We start from the raw sequence: 14793 nt of genomic DNA, 5'->3' as shown, positions 1-14793 counted from the left end.
GTGACAGGTTCTTACTCAAGCAAAGCACGTTGTTGAAGCCTCCTGCGAGCTGGTGACCCCAGGGCAGCCATGATGCCACAGCAAGGGGAAGAGCAAACTGAGGCACCGTGGGCCCTACCTACAGGACTTGAGTGTGAGGACAGCAGGAGAGCAAGAGGGACTCAGTTATGCTTCACCAGAAGAGGCCAAGGCTCAACTCGGAGAATCTTCTCCACAGTCCTGACCTGACTCCCACAGCCTACTGGCCAGGAGCTGTCCTTCAGGCCAGGAGGAGGACACAGGGCTCCAAGCTGAGAAACAGGCATTTGCCTACTGTATGCTGTGTACCTTGTGCATGCCTGGTGCCCAAAGGGACCAGAAGAGGGCATTGGTTCCCCTGGAATGAGTTACAAATGGTTGTGAGCTGTAGTGTGGATGCTGAGAATTGAAGCTGGGTCCTGTGCAAGAGCTGAGCCATCTGTCCAGCCCTATTTATGTTTGTTTGGTTGTTGAGATAGAGTAGACCTGACTGTCCTGGAACTCGCCCTGTAGACTAGGCTGTCCTCAAACTCACAGAGATCCACCTGCTTCTGCCTCCCAAGTGCTGGAATTAAAGATGTGTGTCACCACCACCTGGCTTACTTTATATTTTATTTTTTATTTTATTAGTATTTGCCTGGATGTATGTCTGCACCATGTGTGTGCAGTGTAGGAATTACAGGCATGAGCCAGTTCACTAGCACCTGGATCAAACATTTCCTTTTCTGCTTTATAGGAGTGCTACCCTCCATACACACACACACACACACACACACACACACACACACACACACACACACGACACAGACACATGGACACACATACTCATGCAAATGGATATATACATGGATACATAGATACAGATGCATGCATGCACACACACATACAGGGACATATGCATGCATGGACACATGCTTGTGCACACACACAAAGGGACATGGACACGTGGGCACATACATTAGAGAACCCATCAGTGCAGTACTATGCCTGATCTCAGTGATAGGCTATTTAATACTTTTTTCACATTTATTTACTTTGGAGGAGGACAGGGAAAGCTACCATGTAGATCAGAGGTCGAGTTGTAGGATTTGATTTTCCTCCTACTGTGTGGGGTCCTGGGATTGATTTCAGGCTTCACTGAGCCATTTCGCCAGGCCTGAATCTGCCTTTCTGTCCACACCAACACCAGCATGACCCTCCCCAGCACTTCAGGACGCCCACCCAGCCCTGGCTGTGTTGTCATGTGGCATTCTACTGTCCTGGCATCCTCCCCACAGCCAAGACGGTGCTCCTGAAGATGGCATGTGGGCCAGTGTCTTGGTGGATTCCTAGCTGACTCTGATCCAATGTGGTAATAAAGGGACTGCAGAGATGGTTTGGAGGTTCAGAGTTTCCTGCTCTTGCAGAGGACTGAGGGTTTTTTTTTGTTTGTTTGTTTTGTTTTGTTTTTGTTTTTTAAGATTTATTTATTTATTATGTATACAGTGTTCTGTCTGCACATATCCCTGCAGGCCAGAAGAGGGCACCAGATCTCATTACAAATGGTGTGAGCCACCATGTGGTTGCTGGGAATTGAACTCAGGACCTTTGGAAGAACAAGCAGTGCTCTTAACCTCTGAGCTATATCTCTCCAGCCCGAGGACTGAGTTTTGTTCCCAGCACCTACACTGGACAGCTCTAGAGGGCCTGACAGCCTCCACCTTGACTCTTGGGACATCTGGACTCACACATGCACATACCCACACATAGAGACACACATGTATGCATAACTTAAATTGTTAAAGATGCCCCACCATGGTACCAGTGCCACTTGGTCCTAGCTATTTTTCTCTGCAGAGACCACATCCCAGTCTGCCTGTCTCTTTCATGTAGCCGTGAGCATCCGGCATCAGGAAGAGGATCCTCCCGACGCTCAGCTCCTGAGGCTGGATAACATGCTGCTGGCTGAGGGTGTGTCCAGGCCAGAGAAGAGAGGACGAGGAGCAGCGGCAGGCGCCACAGCAACACCAGGTGGCTGTCCAAATGACAATAGCATTGAGCACTCAGACTACAGGGCCAAGCTGTCCCAGATCCGACAGATTTACCACTCTGAGCTAGAGAAGTATGAACAGGTGATCTTTCTGCACGCCAGAGTTTCTCATGTGAATGCACATTGGCCACAGTCAGATGTGGACGCTAGCCCCCTCCTCTGTGGCAGAGCAGGGACACCTGCTGCAGTCCATCTCTGCAGAGGTGGCTGGCGTCACTGAAAGCCCTTCCCTGACTCCTCAGATGCTGACCTGTGGGTGAGCTGTGGGGGTGGCAGATGTGGTCAGGTGTGGAGCCCACTGCCTTGCACCCAGCTGCTTAGTCACAGGCTGGCCCATCTTTTCCCACCCCAGGCCTGTCGTGAGTTCACCACACATGTCACCAACCTTCTCCGGGAACAGAGTAGGGTGAGGCCTGTGTCCTCCAAGGAGATGGAGCACATGGTGGGCATCATCCACAGCAAGTTCAGTGCCATCCAGAGGCAGCTGAAGCAGAGCACCTGTGAGGCTGTCATGACCCTGCGCTCACGGCTCCTGGATGCCAGGTCAGGGCTGCATGCCACCGGGTCCCAAAGGGTTTACTCTTAGGAATAGCAGCCAAGTTAATGCTACCTCTGGTGTCTGTCCTGTACTGTGTTGCTGAAGATTGAACTGGGAACTTTGCACTAAGCACATATTCTCCCTACCACTGAGCCCCACCCCAGCCCTGTCTTGGATTTAAGTCCATACAAAGGTTCTAGCTCGGCCTCACACAGCTTCTCTAGGAGAGGACTGCTGGTTTGTTTTAACCGTGTGTGAATGGCAAGTATGTGTGTGCCATGACACACACCGTGGCTGTCAGAGGACAACCTCGGGTGTTGGTCTCCATCTCCCACCTTGCTTGGGGCAGGGTCTCTGTTGTTTTCTACTGTGTATGCCAGGCTGGATGCCCACCAGCTGCAGGGGATTCTCCTGTGTACTGCCCATCTTGCCACAGAGCACTGTAGCCACAGACACGCAATGACATATATGCCTTTTACATGGGTTCAGAGAGCTCAGACTTGGGTCCCCATACTTGTTCATTACCCACTGGAGCACCTCTCAAGCTCCTAAGTGCTGTTTTAAAAACTGCAGAAGATCAGGAATGAGACAGTCAGTGAAGTGCTTGTCATGTGAGCAGAAGAACCGGGGCTTGTATACCCAGCACCCACATAAAAAGCCAGACATGGGCCAGCAAGATGGCTCAGTGGGTAACAAAAGTCTTTTGGGACCTGAATTTGACACCCAGAATGACCTGAACCTGCAGGAGGAGAGCTAAGCAGTAGCTGGGAGCAGGAGGCTTTGCATAAGTGACAACTTATGCCAAGCTGGTTCATTAAGAAGTGGAGCAGGGATTGGGCATTTAGCTCAGTGGTAGAGCGTTTGCCTAGCAAGCGCAAGGCCCTGGGTTTGGTCCTCAGCTCTGAAAACAAACAAACAAAACAAAAACAACAACAACAACAAAAGTGGAGCATCCTGTATACTATTGCAGGAGAAAATGGCCAGGGTTAGCAGAGAGCTAAATCAGACAATGTTGGCAAAGAGAACATGAAACGCCTCAGACATAGCAGCTTAAGGACTGACGACCACAGCCCAGGGGGAAGGACTGGGTCCCCAGAAGCTATAGCCTTGACTCCTCTGAGGCACTGGCTCCAGCATCAGACTGGCCTTGCCAAGTCCACTCCTGGACAAGGACACAGAACTGGCGTTCCCTTTGTCCTTTGACCAGGGCCTCTGAGAAAGCCTTGGGGTTGGTCTGGCTGTCCACACCAGAAGCCATGATAGACGGAGAGAGCCAACTGCCAGGAAGTTGTCCCCTGACCTCTACCTACACTCATGACATGCACGCACCTGTGTGTGTGCACACATACACACAGACACAGAAAGACAGACACACAATAATTTTTTTCTTTTTGAGCTGAGGATCAAACCCGTTCAATTCCCAGCAACCACATGGTGGCTCACAACCATCGGTAATGAAATCCGGTGCTCTCCTGGTCATACATGCTATATACATAATAAAAATAAATCTTTAATTTTTTTTTTAAACCAGAAGCTGCTGCAACCCAGGCACTAGAAATGTGGAGACAGGCAGATGCCCAGAGTCTGCTGACCAGCCAGTCTGGCCAGGTCAGTGAGCTCCAGGTTCAGTCAGAGACCTTGCCTCAGAGAGATGAGAGTGGTAGAGGACACAGGACGTCAGCCTCAGATCTTCACACACATACACATGTGCACATGTACCCTCACATAGACTGCCAGGGGGTCATGGGTGTGAGAGCTGTGACTAGAATGCCTTTCCTGAGAACATCGCAGACTGAGGATCTCTGTCTGCAGGCGGAAACGGCGGAATTTCAGCAAGCAGGCCACAGAAGTGCTGAATGAGTATTTCTATTCCCATTTGAGCAACCCTTACCCCAGTGAAGAGACCAAAGAAGAACTTGCCAGGAAGGGTGGCATCACGGTGTCCCAGGTGAGCCGTCCTGCCCCGGGAAAAGTTAAGTCATATGGGGAAGGTGCTTAGTGTGTGGAGCACTCCTGGGGAAGGTGCTTAGTGTGTGGAGGACTCCTGGGGAAGACTGCTTAGTGTGTGGAGCACTCCTGGGGAAGACTGCTTAGTGTGTGGAGGACTCCTGGGGAAGGTGCTTAGTGTGTGGAGGACTCCTGGGGAAGGTGCTTAGTGTGTGGAGGACTCCTGGGGAAGACTGCTTAGTGTGTGGAGCACTCCTGGAGAAGACTGCTTAGTGTGTGGAGGACTCCTGGGGAAGGTCCTTAGTGTGTGGAGGACTCCTGGGGAAGGTCCTTAGTGTGTGGAGGACTCCTGGGGAAGACTGCTTAGTGTGTGGAGGACTCCTGGGGAAGGTCCTTAGTGTGTGGAGGACTCCTGGGGAAGACTGCTTAGTGTGTGGAGCACTCCTGGGGAAGGTGCTTAGTGTGTGGAGGACTCCTGGGGAAGACTGCTTAGTGTGTGGAGGACTCCTGGGGAAGACTGCTTAGTGTGTGGAGGACTCCTGGGGAAGACTGCTTAGTGTGTGGAGGACTCCTGGGGAAGACTGCTTAGTGTGTGGAGGACTCCTGGGGAAGACTGCTTAGTGTGTGGAGGACTCCTGGGGAAGACTGCTTAGTGTGTGGAGGACTCCTGGGGAAGACTGCTTAGTGTGTGGAGGACTCCTGGGGAAGGTGCTTAGTGTGTGGAGGACTCCTGGGGAAGGTCCTTAGTGTGTGGAGGACTCCTGGGGAAGACTGCTTAGTGTGTGGAGGACTCCTGGGGAAGGTGCTTAGTGTGTGGAGGACTCCTGGGGAAGACTGCTTAGTGTGTGGAGCACTCCTGGGGAAGGTCCTTAGTGTGTGGAGGACTCCTGGGGAAGACTGCTTAGTGTGTGGAGGACTCCTGGGGAAGGTGCTTAGTGTGTGGAGGACTCCTGGGGAAGACTGCTTAGTGTGTGGAGCACTCCTGGGGAAGGTCCTTAGTGTGTGGAGGACTCCTGGGGAAGGTCCTTAGTGTGTGGAGCACTCCTGGGAAGTCGCCTAGTGTAACTTACTATGCAGCACTGTCCGTGTGTGTCAGCCGGCGGCTCTGATACCAGCATGCACTGTGAATGAGAACATTGGTGGGGACTCTGCTCCCTCTTCTGGAAGAAGGACGTAAGAGCGCTAGGGCAAGCCATGGAGTCTCCAGTGCTGGTGTGAGCTCTCGAAGGCTGTGACAGCCAGGCTCTGTGAAGTCGTGTGGCTGCTGCAGGAGCAATATGTGCCGTGAGTTTCCTTGGGTTATGTGCTGGAGTGAGACTCCTGACCCTGTGACTTGGCAGTTGGTCACTTTTGTCTGTCTTGGAATTGGAGGCAAAGGAGAGAGTGAGCAAAGGCCAGCATGCCAAGAGAACATTCCTGAAGACTTGTGGGCAAGCTCAATCAGCCAGGCAGCAGGCAGGCCAGACCACTCCAGCAGGCAATGTGGACAGTATGACTGCGGAACGGGATCTGGCAAGGTCTCAGGTCCCACAGGCATAGCTGCTCTGCCTCCGTCACAGCAGTAAGGACGGACACTGGCATTGTAGCATTAGTCACCAGAGCCCTCGTCACTCCCTGCTCCTCCTTGCTCCACCGTTGGAAAGGTTGAGTAGCCCTTTGGGTGCCATCGCCAGCCCCTAGCCCAGACTGCTCAAGATGTGTCTCTGTGACAGAGCCCAGAGTCATGAGGGCGACCCAGGCACAGCTGCCTGTTCTTCAAGGAGCTGCTATGGTGTCCTCAGAACAAAGCCAGAGCTAAGAGAAGGACCTGCACCTCTGGGTGAAGTGTAAGCCTGGCTGCTGCGGGCACCAGGGATAGTGTCTCAGTTAGGATTTTTATTGCTGTGAAGAGACACAATGACCACAGCAACTCTTCTAAGAGAAAATATTTCATTGGGACTGACTTAGTTTCAGAGAATTAGTTCATTTCATTTGTCATGGCAAGAAGCATGGTGGCAGGCAGGCATGGAGCTGGAGAAGGAGCTAAGAGTTCTATATCTTGATCCTCAGCAGCAGAAGTGAATGCCCCACAGTGACATGCTCCCTCCAAGGCCACACCTCCTACTAATATCACTCCCTTTGGGTCAAGTATTCAAACACATGAGTGTCTGTGGAGCATTCATATTCAAATCCCCACCGACAGTGTGAGGAACAGGCAGATTCACTCCAACCCTACTCTCCCTTACCCACCCCTGCTGGTGCCAGGTCCTCCAGAGAGCAGGGTCAACAAGCTTTAAAGGCCTTGCCCCATTCCAGGGACTCTCCTGGGCCCTGAGGCATCCCCAACAACAGTTCCACTATGCTAGATGCTCCACCCCACCTTGCCACATCCATGAGGTGTCAGGACCCACTCAAGTGGCCTGCCATTAGTTGAAGTGAGGTTCTGAATTTAGGGCACAGGTAAGTAGGCCATGAGGTACATCTCAGAAGAAATCAAGAGGAAGGAGACACTGTCAGGGCGGGAGGTACTTCTGCTGATGCCAGGGATATCTTCAAGACAGGATCACCTCAGGCTGAGGGAGCCCCAAGGGGAGAGGGACAAGGGAGCTGAGCTAATGTGGGGGTGGGGCTCCAAATGGGACCCAATAAGCCAGGCCTCTAGGCTGGTACCCCTAAAACTGATGCCACAGCCCCACCTGCAGTGAGGTGAGGTCTCCCTGTAGAAAGTTGCTTCCTGCCAGTTACCAAGTCCTCGGTTCCCACTCAGCATGTCCGAACTCCCTGGCTCATCCATACTGAAACTGCTCTTGTCTGGAGCTACGACAGTAGGTAGCCTGTGTCCCAGCTATGCAGAAAGATCACCGGAACCAGGAATCCTGGACAACACAGCTAGATCCTCACCTCAAAAAGGAAATTTGGGGCTGGGCCTGGTGGCACATCCCTTTAGTCCCAGCACTCGGGAGGCAGAGGCAGGCAAATCTCTGTGAGTTCAAGACCAGCCTGGTCTATACAGAGAGTTCCGGGACAGCCAGAGCTACACCAAGAGCCCCTGTCTAGAAGAGAAGAGAAGGAGGAATGAAGGAAAGGAGGAGGAGGAGGAGGAGGAGGAGGAGGAGGAGGAGGAGGAGGAGGAAGATGTAGTAGTTCTGAAGTGGAGCTGGAGAGATGGCTCAGTCTCAAAAGCACTGGCAGCTCTTCTAGATTCTAGACCTTGGTAAGATTTCAGCACCAACGTGGCAGTTCACAGCTATCTTTAACTCTAGTCCCAAGATATCCAATACCTTATCCCACATCTAGGGGCACCAGACAAGCACATGGTGTATATACACACATACACACATACACACAGGCAAAGCACCCATGCACACAAAATAAAATGAAATAATCTTACAAAGAGTAGTGCCTGGTGGAAGTGTGGTCTCAGCACTGTCCAGGCCTGTAAGGAAGATGGCTGCCCTCCTTGCAGAACAGAGAGCCATGCTGTTCTGGAAACTACAGTTATTTGGGTCCTTTTTCCTGTTTTGTTGAGTTAGGTTAGGTTTTGGTTTTGAGCTAGATCTCACTCTAGCTCAGCCTGACCTGGAACTCACTATGTTTCCCATTATGGCTTTGAGTTCACAGTGATCCTCCTGCTTCAGCCTCCCCACTCTAGGATACTAGGTGTGAACCATCAAGTTTAGTGTCTTTCATTGTAGTGGTGGTGGTTATTTTTTTATATTTATGTATTATTTATTTGTGTGTGTGTATGTACACCCCATGCATTAATCCATGTGCCTGTCACTGTGTGTGGTGCCTGTCACTGTGTGTGTGTGTGTGTGATGCCTGTCACTGTGTGTGTGTGTGGTGCCTGTCACTGTGTGTGTGTGTGGTGCCTGTCACTGTGTGTGATGCCTGTCACTGTGTGTGTGTGTGGTCCCTGTCACTGTGTGTGGTCCCTGTCACTGTGTGTGTGGTGCCTGTCACTGTGTGTGGTCCCTGTCACTGTGTGTGTGGTGCCTGTCACTGTGTGTGTGGTGCCTGTCACTGTGTGTGTGTGGTGCCTGTCACTGTGTGTGTGGTGCCTGTCACTGTGTGCGTGTGTGGTGCCTGTCACTGTGTGTCTGGTGCCTGTCACTGTGTGTCTGGTGCCTGTCACTGTGTGCGTGTGTGATGCCTGTCACTGTGTGTGTGTGTGTGGTGCCTGTCACTGTGTGTGTGTGTGGTGCCTGTCACTGTGTGTGTGGTGCCTGTCACTGTGTGCGTGTGTGTGGTGCCTGTCACTGTGTGCGTGTGTGATGCCTGTCACTGTGTGTGTGTGTGTGTGTGTGTGTGTGTGTGTGTGTGGTGCCTGTCACTGTGTGTGTGGTGCCTGTCACTGTGTGCGTGTGTGTGGTGCCTGTCACTGCAGAAGTGTGGAAATCAGGACAACTTTAGCACTTGTTTCTTTCCTCCCACCATGTGGTTCCTAGGACTTGAACTCAGTTCCTAGACTTGGTGACAAGCACCTTTACCTAGTGAGCCTTCTTGCCAGCCCCCAACCTCTTTTTGTTTGTTTGTTTTGTTGTTGTTTTGGTTTGGTTTTGGTTTTGGTTTTTCAAGACAGGGTTCCTCTGTGTAACAGCTCTGGCTGTCCTGCAATTCACTCTAGCCCAGGCTGGCCTCGAACTCACAAGAGATCTGCCTGCCTCTGCCTCCCGAGTGCTGGGATTAAAGGTGTGCGCTACCACCGCCACTCAGCAAGCCCACACCAAGACAGCATCCATTATCTGTGCATCTATCCACAGGTCTCTAACTGGTTTGGCAACAAAAGAATCCGGTACAAAAAGAACACAGGGAAGTTCCAAGAAGAGGCCACCATGTACACTGGAAAAACATCCACGGCCACCAGGGCCCAGGGCCCAGGGGGTCAGGCCAGCTGCCAGTCCACACCCAGCCCAGGTGACAAGGCCTAGCCCTTCTTAACTGTAAGCTTTCTAGAGGTTTAGGTGTGACCCAAACCACCTGATCCCTGTAGACAGCCAGTTTCACCCACACAGGGCTTGGGGAGAGCAGGTGGCCAGATGCTTTAGGGGGTCACATCCAGAGTCTTTTTTGATGAGGGATTGGGCAATTGCCACCCAGAAATCCCTGTGACTTTTGGGCCAGCTTCTGCTGTAATTCTGCTCCCCACCCCACCATGTCAGCCTGACCCCACCCACTTCTCTCAGGTTCCTGTGGCCCCTTCCCCCTGACCAGTGGAGGTGACATGGTTCTCACCCTGCGGACCCTGGCCTTCCTCCAGCCCCCAGCTGGGGGAGCATGCCTCCAGACCCCGGTGAGTCAGCTGCAGCCACCAGGGGACCCCCTCCTGAGTTTAGGGGAAGTAGAGGAACCCTGATGCTGGGTCTCTCAGGAAGGAAATCCTGAGGAAAAGTGGGAGCATTTAACCTCTGGATTCAGACCTATCTGTCATTGGGGCTGGAGACCTGGGAGGGAGGGTCTCACCCTGGAAGGGCAGCATCTGCCAGGCTGGGGTTTGGTAAATGGGGTCTAGACAGCCAACCTGCCTCTAGAGCTCTCTCAGTGTCACCTGAATCCTTTGTAGGCCCTATGACCTACCAGTCTGTCCTGGAGGTCTGGCTGAACACAAGGACCTGTGAGGGTACTGCATAAATATTGGAGCCTGGCATGGTGGCACTGGCCATGGCCCCGTGAGCCCCATGGGCTTCCCGGAAGCTCCCTTAGTAACAGCCTGGGGCTCAGGACAGCAGCGGGCCTGACTCACTTCGGCTCTGCCTGCTGTCACTGTGAGTTCCAGCCTAACACAAGCTGTGAGCTGCAAAGCAGTCTGGGCCTGCTTCCTGAACACCCGGTGTTCCAGGACAGAACCAGCAGAGGGGGGGGGGGGGGGGGGGGGGGAGTGAGATCGGAGCAAGGCAATAGCCTGCCCTGCCTTGGACCAGCACACCTGTCAGGCCTGGGGCAATGCCATGGCAATGCCCTGCAGACACCCCACCTGATCCTCCTTAGTTTTCAGCTAAAATATGATCCAAACAGACCCTTTGTTTGTTTGTTTGAGAAAGGGTCTCTACATAGCCCTGGCTGTCCTAGAACTCACTATGTAGACCAGGCTGGTGTCAAATTCACAAAGGTCCCCCTCCCTCTTCCTCCTGAAGCCTGAGATTAAACAAATGCACCATCATGCCAGGCCCAAGCCAACACTTCCATCCTCCTGGCTCTTCTTAAATGTCACTCTGCCAGAATGGTCACTGTCCATTACCCAGGTGCTTCGGCACACACCTGCTGAGGCCTCACAAACAGACCCTCTACCAAACCTGCTCTGCCTGGCACAGTGTGTGAGGACAGTGTCCCCTGAGCTTGGCACACCTGTCCAGCTGTCGTCAGAGAGATGAGCAGAAAAGCTCCAATGTGTGCCGTGCCCATGCATGCTGCAGACAGAGGAGGTGGCCCCTGTGAGGAAGAGCTCTTGTTGTCTGTGAGCCCTGGCTGTGCCATAGGCCTCTGTGGCTAGACTCTTGGTTCTGACATCTCCAGAGGCATTTCATGGAAGGGTAGGGACTCAGTGCCCACCCCTTCACTCCACTGCTCAGCTAGCTCTTTCTAGAACTAATCTGCTAGAAAGTTCTGAGTACCCCTGGGGACACAGGGGCTGGGTGGTTATTACTCTCACACTGTCTTTCCAGGCTCACAGCAGCTGGCAGAGGGCCACCACCCCACAGCCAACCTCGTCACCTGCCGGAGACTCTGGCAGCTTCAACTCAGATGTGTCTAATTAAGGTTTTGGGAACCTGGTTGAGTACTGTGGGTGAATGGACCTGTGTCCTACCAATTATCTCAGAAGCCCTGGCTGTGGCGATGGCCATTTCCTGGCTGCTCACCTGCCTGCCTTGCCGTGATTTTTTAAACAACAATTTGTTGGTTGACTGTGGATTGTTCATCTAGGGCTTTGTTCTGAGCACCCCATTAAAGTTTTTGACTTGTCTGCATTCCAGTGGTTTCAATCCGGGCTTGTCTAGGTGACAGGTGGCAGCCTAGATGCCATCAGCAGCTCTAACAGCTCGTGGATGCTGTGGTGTGGCCCCTGCTCTGATTGGGATCTGGTTCAGAGTTTGCTTTAGCTAAAAGGTGCTGAGCTTCCCATCATGCCCTCTGCCACCTGAGGCCTTGTCCCCTCTTGCCCCTCAGTAGCAGCCTTCATCTGGCCTGTCCCCCTGGAGCCACCTACCAACCAGTATCCCTGTGTCCTGCCTCCACTGTCAGCCACCATCACAACAGTGGCCAAGTGTCCTTTCGTCTACGTCCTGAGAGGACCCTGTGGCAGATGCTGCCTGCTGCCACTACCTGCCCATGAATGTGTCATGCTGCACTCTGTGGCTCCTGAGGGCTGAGGAGTGGCTTTGGGCCACCTGCAGTAACAGAGCGCACTCTTCATTGACCACAGCAGCTGTCTCCACTGTCAGACTCTCCCCACCCCCTTCCTCCACCCCTGGCAGCCACTCATCTGGATTCACCTGCTGTAGAGTGTCACTGAGGGCCACACATTCCACATAGCCGTCTGTATCCAGCTCCTGTCACTGGTATTTTTTAGGCTTTGCTGCATTGTAGAATGGATCAGAGCCTCTTTTTACTTTGTGTGTGTGTGGGAGGGGGGTGCCAAACAGGGTTTCTCTGTGTAGCCCTGGCTGTCCTGGAACTTGCTTTGTAGACCAGGCTAGACTCAAACTCAGAGATCCATTGGCCTCTGCCTCCCCAAGTGCTGGGATTAAAGGTGTGTACACCACTGCCCCACCTGACTGCAGCCAGTGTTCTTAACCACTGAGCCATCCTTCTGTTTCCCAGAGCCTCTCTCTTTTTCACAGCTGAGTAATATGCCATTCTAGACAGACCCCCCAGCTGAGGTGCAAAGCAGTGCTCACCACCACCCTTTGGCTGCACAGCCTTGAATTGAGCACCTTCTCAGCCAGCTCTCAGGCTGCATGGAAAAGCTTCAGATTCTGGAAGCGTCTCTGTGTGAGGTGAAGCACATGAATTGGTGGAGAATGGTGCTGCCCAGAAAGCTGCAAGAGCCAGCAGCATCCTAGAGCTGTTGGCAGCTCCCCCAGTCCCTGTGAACCCTGCTGGGGTCATAAATTTTCTTAGCCTCTAAGTGGAGAACTGAGTGAGGTAGAATTCCTCAGGAAAACTGGCTCAGAGAAGGGAGCCCTAAGAAGAGCCAGGCAAACTGGACGCAAATGTGAGGCAAATAAGGGGGGTCATGCAATCATATGCAAACAGTATGGAAATATCTCAGAGGAGGGCTGCGGGAGACGCCAGCTGCATGGCAAGATAGTAGGTGCTTCTAACAATGGTTAGTCCTGCTGGGGAGTCTGAGACAGCAACAGTGAAAGGGGTAGGGCCTGCGTCTACCTAGAGAAGGAGAGTTCGACGGAAGCTTAAGAGATGCCGCCGAAGGGGGAAAGTGGTTCTGGAAAAGGGGGGAAAGGAGGTGCAGCCTCTGGAAGCGACAGTGCTGACAAGAAGGCTCAGGGCCCTAAAGGTGGTGGCAATGCAGTAAAGGTCAGACACATTCTGTGTGAAAAACATGGCAAAATCATGGAAGCCATGGAGAAGTTAAAATCTGGAATGAGATTCAGCGAGGTGGCTACACAATACAGTGAAGATAAAGCCAGGCAAGGGGGTGACTTGGGATGGATGACCAGAGGGTCCATGGTAGGACCGTTTCAAGAAGTCGCATTTGCCTTGCCTGTAAGTGGGATGGATAAGCCTGTGTTTACAGACCCACCTGTGAAGACAAAATTTGGGTATCATATTATTATGGTTGAAGGGAGAAAATAAAGTCACACGGAAACCTGAAAAAAAAAAAAAAAAAAGGCAGGTTTTACCTTCAAGAATTTCATGGCCCTGAGCAGGCTTTTTGGAGCCCAGAGCCTATGGTGGGACACCTTACACAGCCTTGGTGCAGGGGAGGGGCTTGGACCTTACTCAACTGAATGTACCAGGCTCTGCTGACCCCCCATGGGAAACCTTGCCTTGGAGGAGGTGGGAATGGGGGGTGAGTTGAGGTGGGGAGATTGAGGAGGAGAAGGGAGGAGAGGGGGATCTTTGTTTGATGTGTAAAATGAATAGAAAATTTCTTTTTTTTTTTTTTTACGTTTTATAAAACCTTTATTGACAAATAATTCACATAGTATGCTATGCAATTTGCCTGTTTGCACAATTTGATAGACTTTAGACCAGCATCCTCATAGGCCAATCACCACTTTCTATTTTAGAACATCGCTGTCTTCAATTTCATACATATAATGTATGGTGATTTCATTCCACCTTATTTTTTAATGAACATATTTGCAATTGTAATCATTTTAAGTTCACAATTTAGTGGCATAAATTACATTCAAGATATTAATTACACTCATGATATTAATATGTGGTATTCATTGATTACATTCGCAGTATTCACTCATTAAGAAAATCTCTTAATGATAAAAAAGAATTTCATGACCCATCGTGGATGCATTCAAGCCCCACGCTGCTGCTGCTGGACTGTGGGAGCCGTAGCAGAAGAAACTAGGGTCACCCAAAAGCAGACGGGGCCTTTGGAGACCTCGCAGGGTTCAGACTGCAGTTATGTCTTTAGTCACAAGGGGGAGCCATCAACCTAAAAAAAACAAAAAACTAAATCCTGTCGCCAGACTCCACCAATTCTAAAGACTGGAAGGAAACCCTCTGAGCCTCAGTTTCCCTATATGTAATGGGAGGTCACAGGAACAGCCTTCTGGGAGAGGTCAGTGAGCAGAAACCAGGAAAATGCTTTAGCATCCAACACACAGATGGATAACTGTAAAGCATGACTGGGCCCAAAGGGGCTGAAGAGTAACAGAGCCCAGGTGTTCGAGGGAAGGGGAGTATGGAGGTGGAACTGCCCTTCCTGACCCAAGGTCAGCATGCCAGAGCTTCCTGTGAGAAGAGACTGGGGCTGCAAAGGGATGAGTTCCTGGTAGCTGGGCGCCGCAGGCAGGGGGGGCGGTCTAGGGGAGGCATGCGGTGCTCTGCCTGTTATCCCAGGACACACAGGTCGCCAGTATGGACCTCTCCGCTCCGCCCAGCAGCAGGTGACCTGCCAGCGACTTTCCTCAGTGCCCAGCGCCAGGCAGCCGCTCCTGCCGGATGAAGCGAAGTTGGGCCTGGCTGCGTGGGCCTCGTGTTTTTCCAACAGCTTCTTCAGCCACAGCCTGACCACAACCTAGATTCCGTAGGGCTAGCCACTTCATGTTTGTGTTCAGCCTGGCCAGACAGTTAGTGG

The 14793-nt window shown here is 52.1% G+C and overlaps 2 protein-coding genes across 6 annotated transcripts in view; both read left to right on the top strand.

The window, feature by feature from the left end:
• Nucleotides 1-11476, top strand: part of Pbx4 (PBX homeobox 4) — a 39921-nt gene extending 28445 nt beyond the window's left edge. For 2 of the 5 annotated variants that reach the window (XM_036166923.1, XM_036166921.1), the window contains exons 3-8: nt 1891-2129; nt 2400-2590; nt 4398-4533; nt 9275-9428; nt 9698-9804; nt 11174-11476. In XM_036166923.1, the coding sequence (XP_036022816.1) occupies nt 1891-2129; nt 2400-2590; nt 4398-4533; nt 9275-9428; nt 9698-9804; nt 11174-11266 (920 nt within the window). In that variant the 3' untranslated portion in view covers nt 11267-11476. Of the gene's footprint in view, nt 1-1890; nt 2130-2399; nt 2591-4397; nt 4534-9274; nt 9429-9697; nt 9805-11173 lie in introns of those variants that run through there. The other 3 variants (XM_036166926.1, XM_036166924.1, XM_036166925.1) reach the window with 3 other exon arrangements.
• Nucleotides 11477-12914: 1438 nt separating this feature from the next.
• On the top strand, nt 12915-13345 carry LOC118569111 (peptidyl-prolyl cis-trans isomerase NIMA-interacting 4-like). The gene has a single exon (XM_036166840.1). It carries the CDS (start codon nt 12930-12932, stop codon nt 13323-13325), a length of 396 nt encoding a protein of 131 aa, XP_036022733.1. The 5' UTR covers nt 12915-12929; the 3' UTR covers nt 13326-13345.
• The last annotated feature ends 1448 nt before the right edge of the window (nt 13346-14793 follow it).

Source organism: Onychomys torridus, chromosome 17 (assembly GCF_903995425.1).
Source record: "Onychomys torridus chromosome 17, mOncTor1.1, whole genome shotgun sequence".
Lineage (NCBI taxonomy): Eukaryota > Metazoa > Chordata > Mammalia > Rodentia > Cricetidae > Onychomys > Onychomys torridus.
Note: the sequence above shows the minus strand (reverse complement) of the source record. Positions and strands in the feature narration are given on the sequence as shown.

Coding starts and splice junctions, on each gene's coding strand:
- LOC118569111 (XM_036166840.1), top strand. CDS start 12,930: ATGCCGCCGAAGGGGGAAAGTGGTTCTGGAAAAGGGGGGAAAGGAGGT.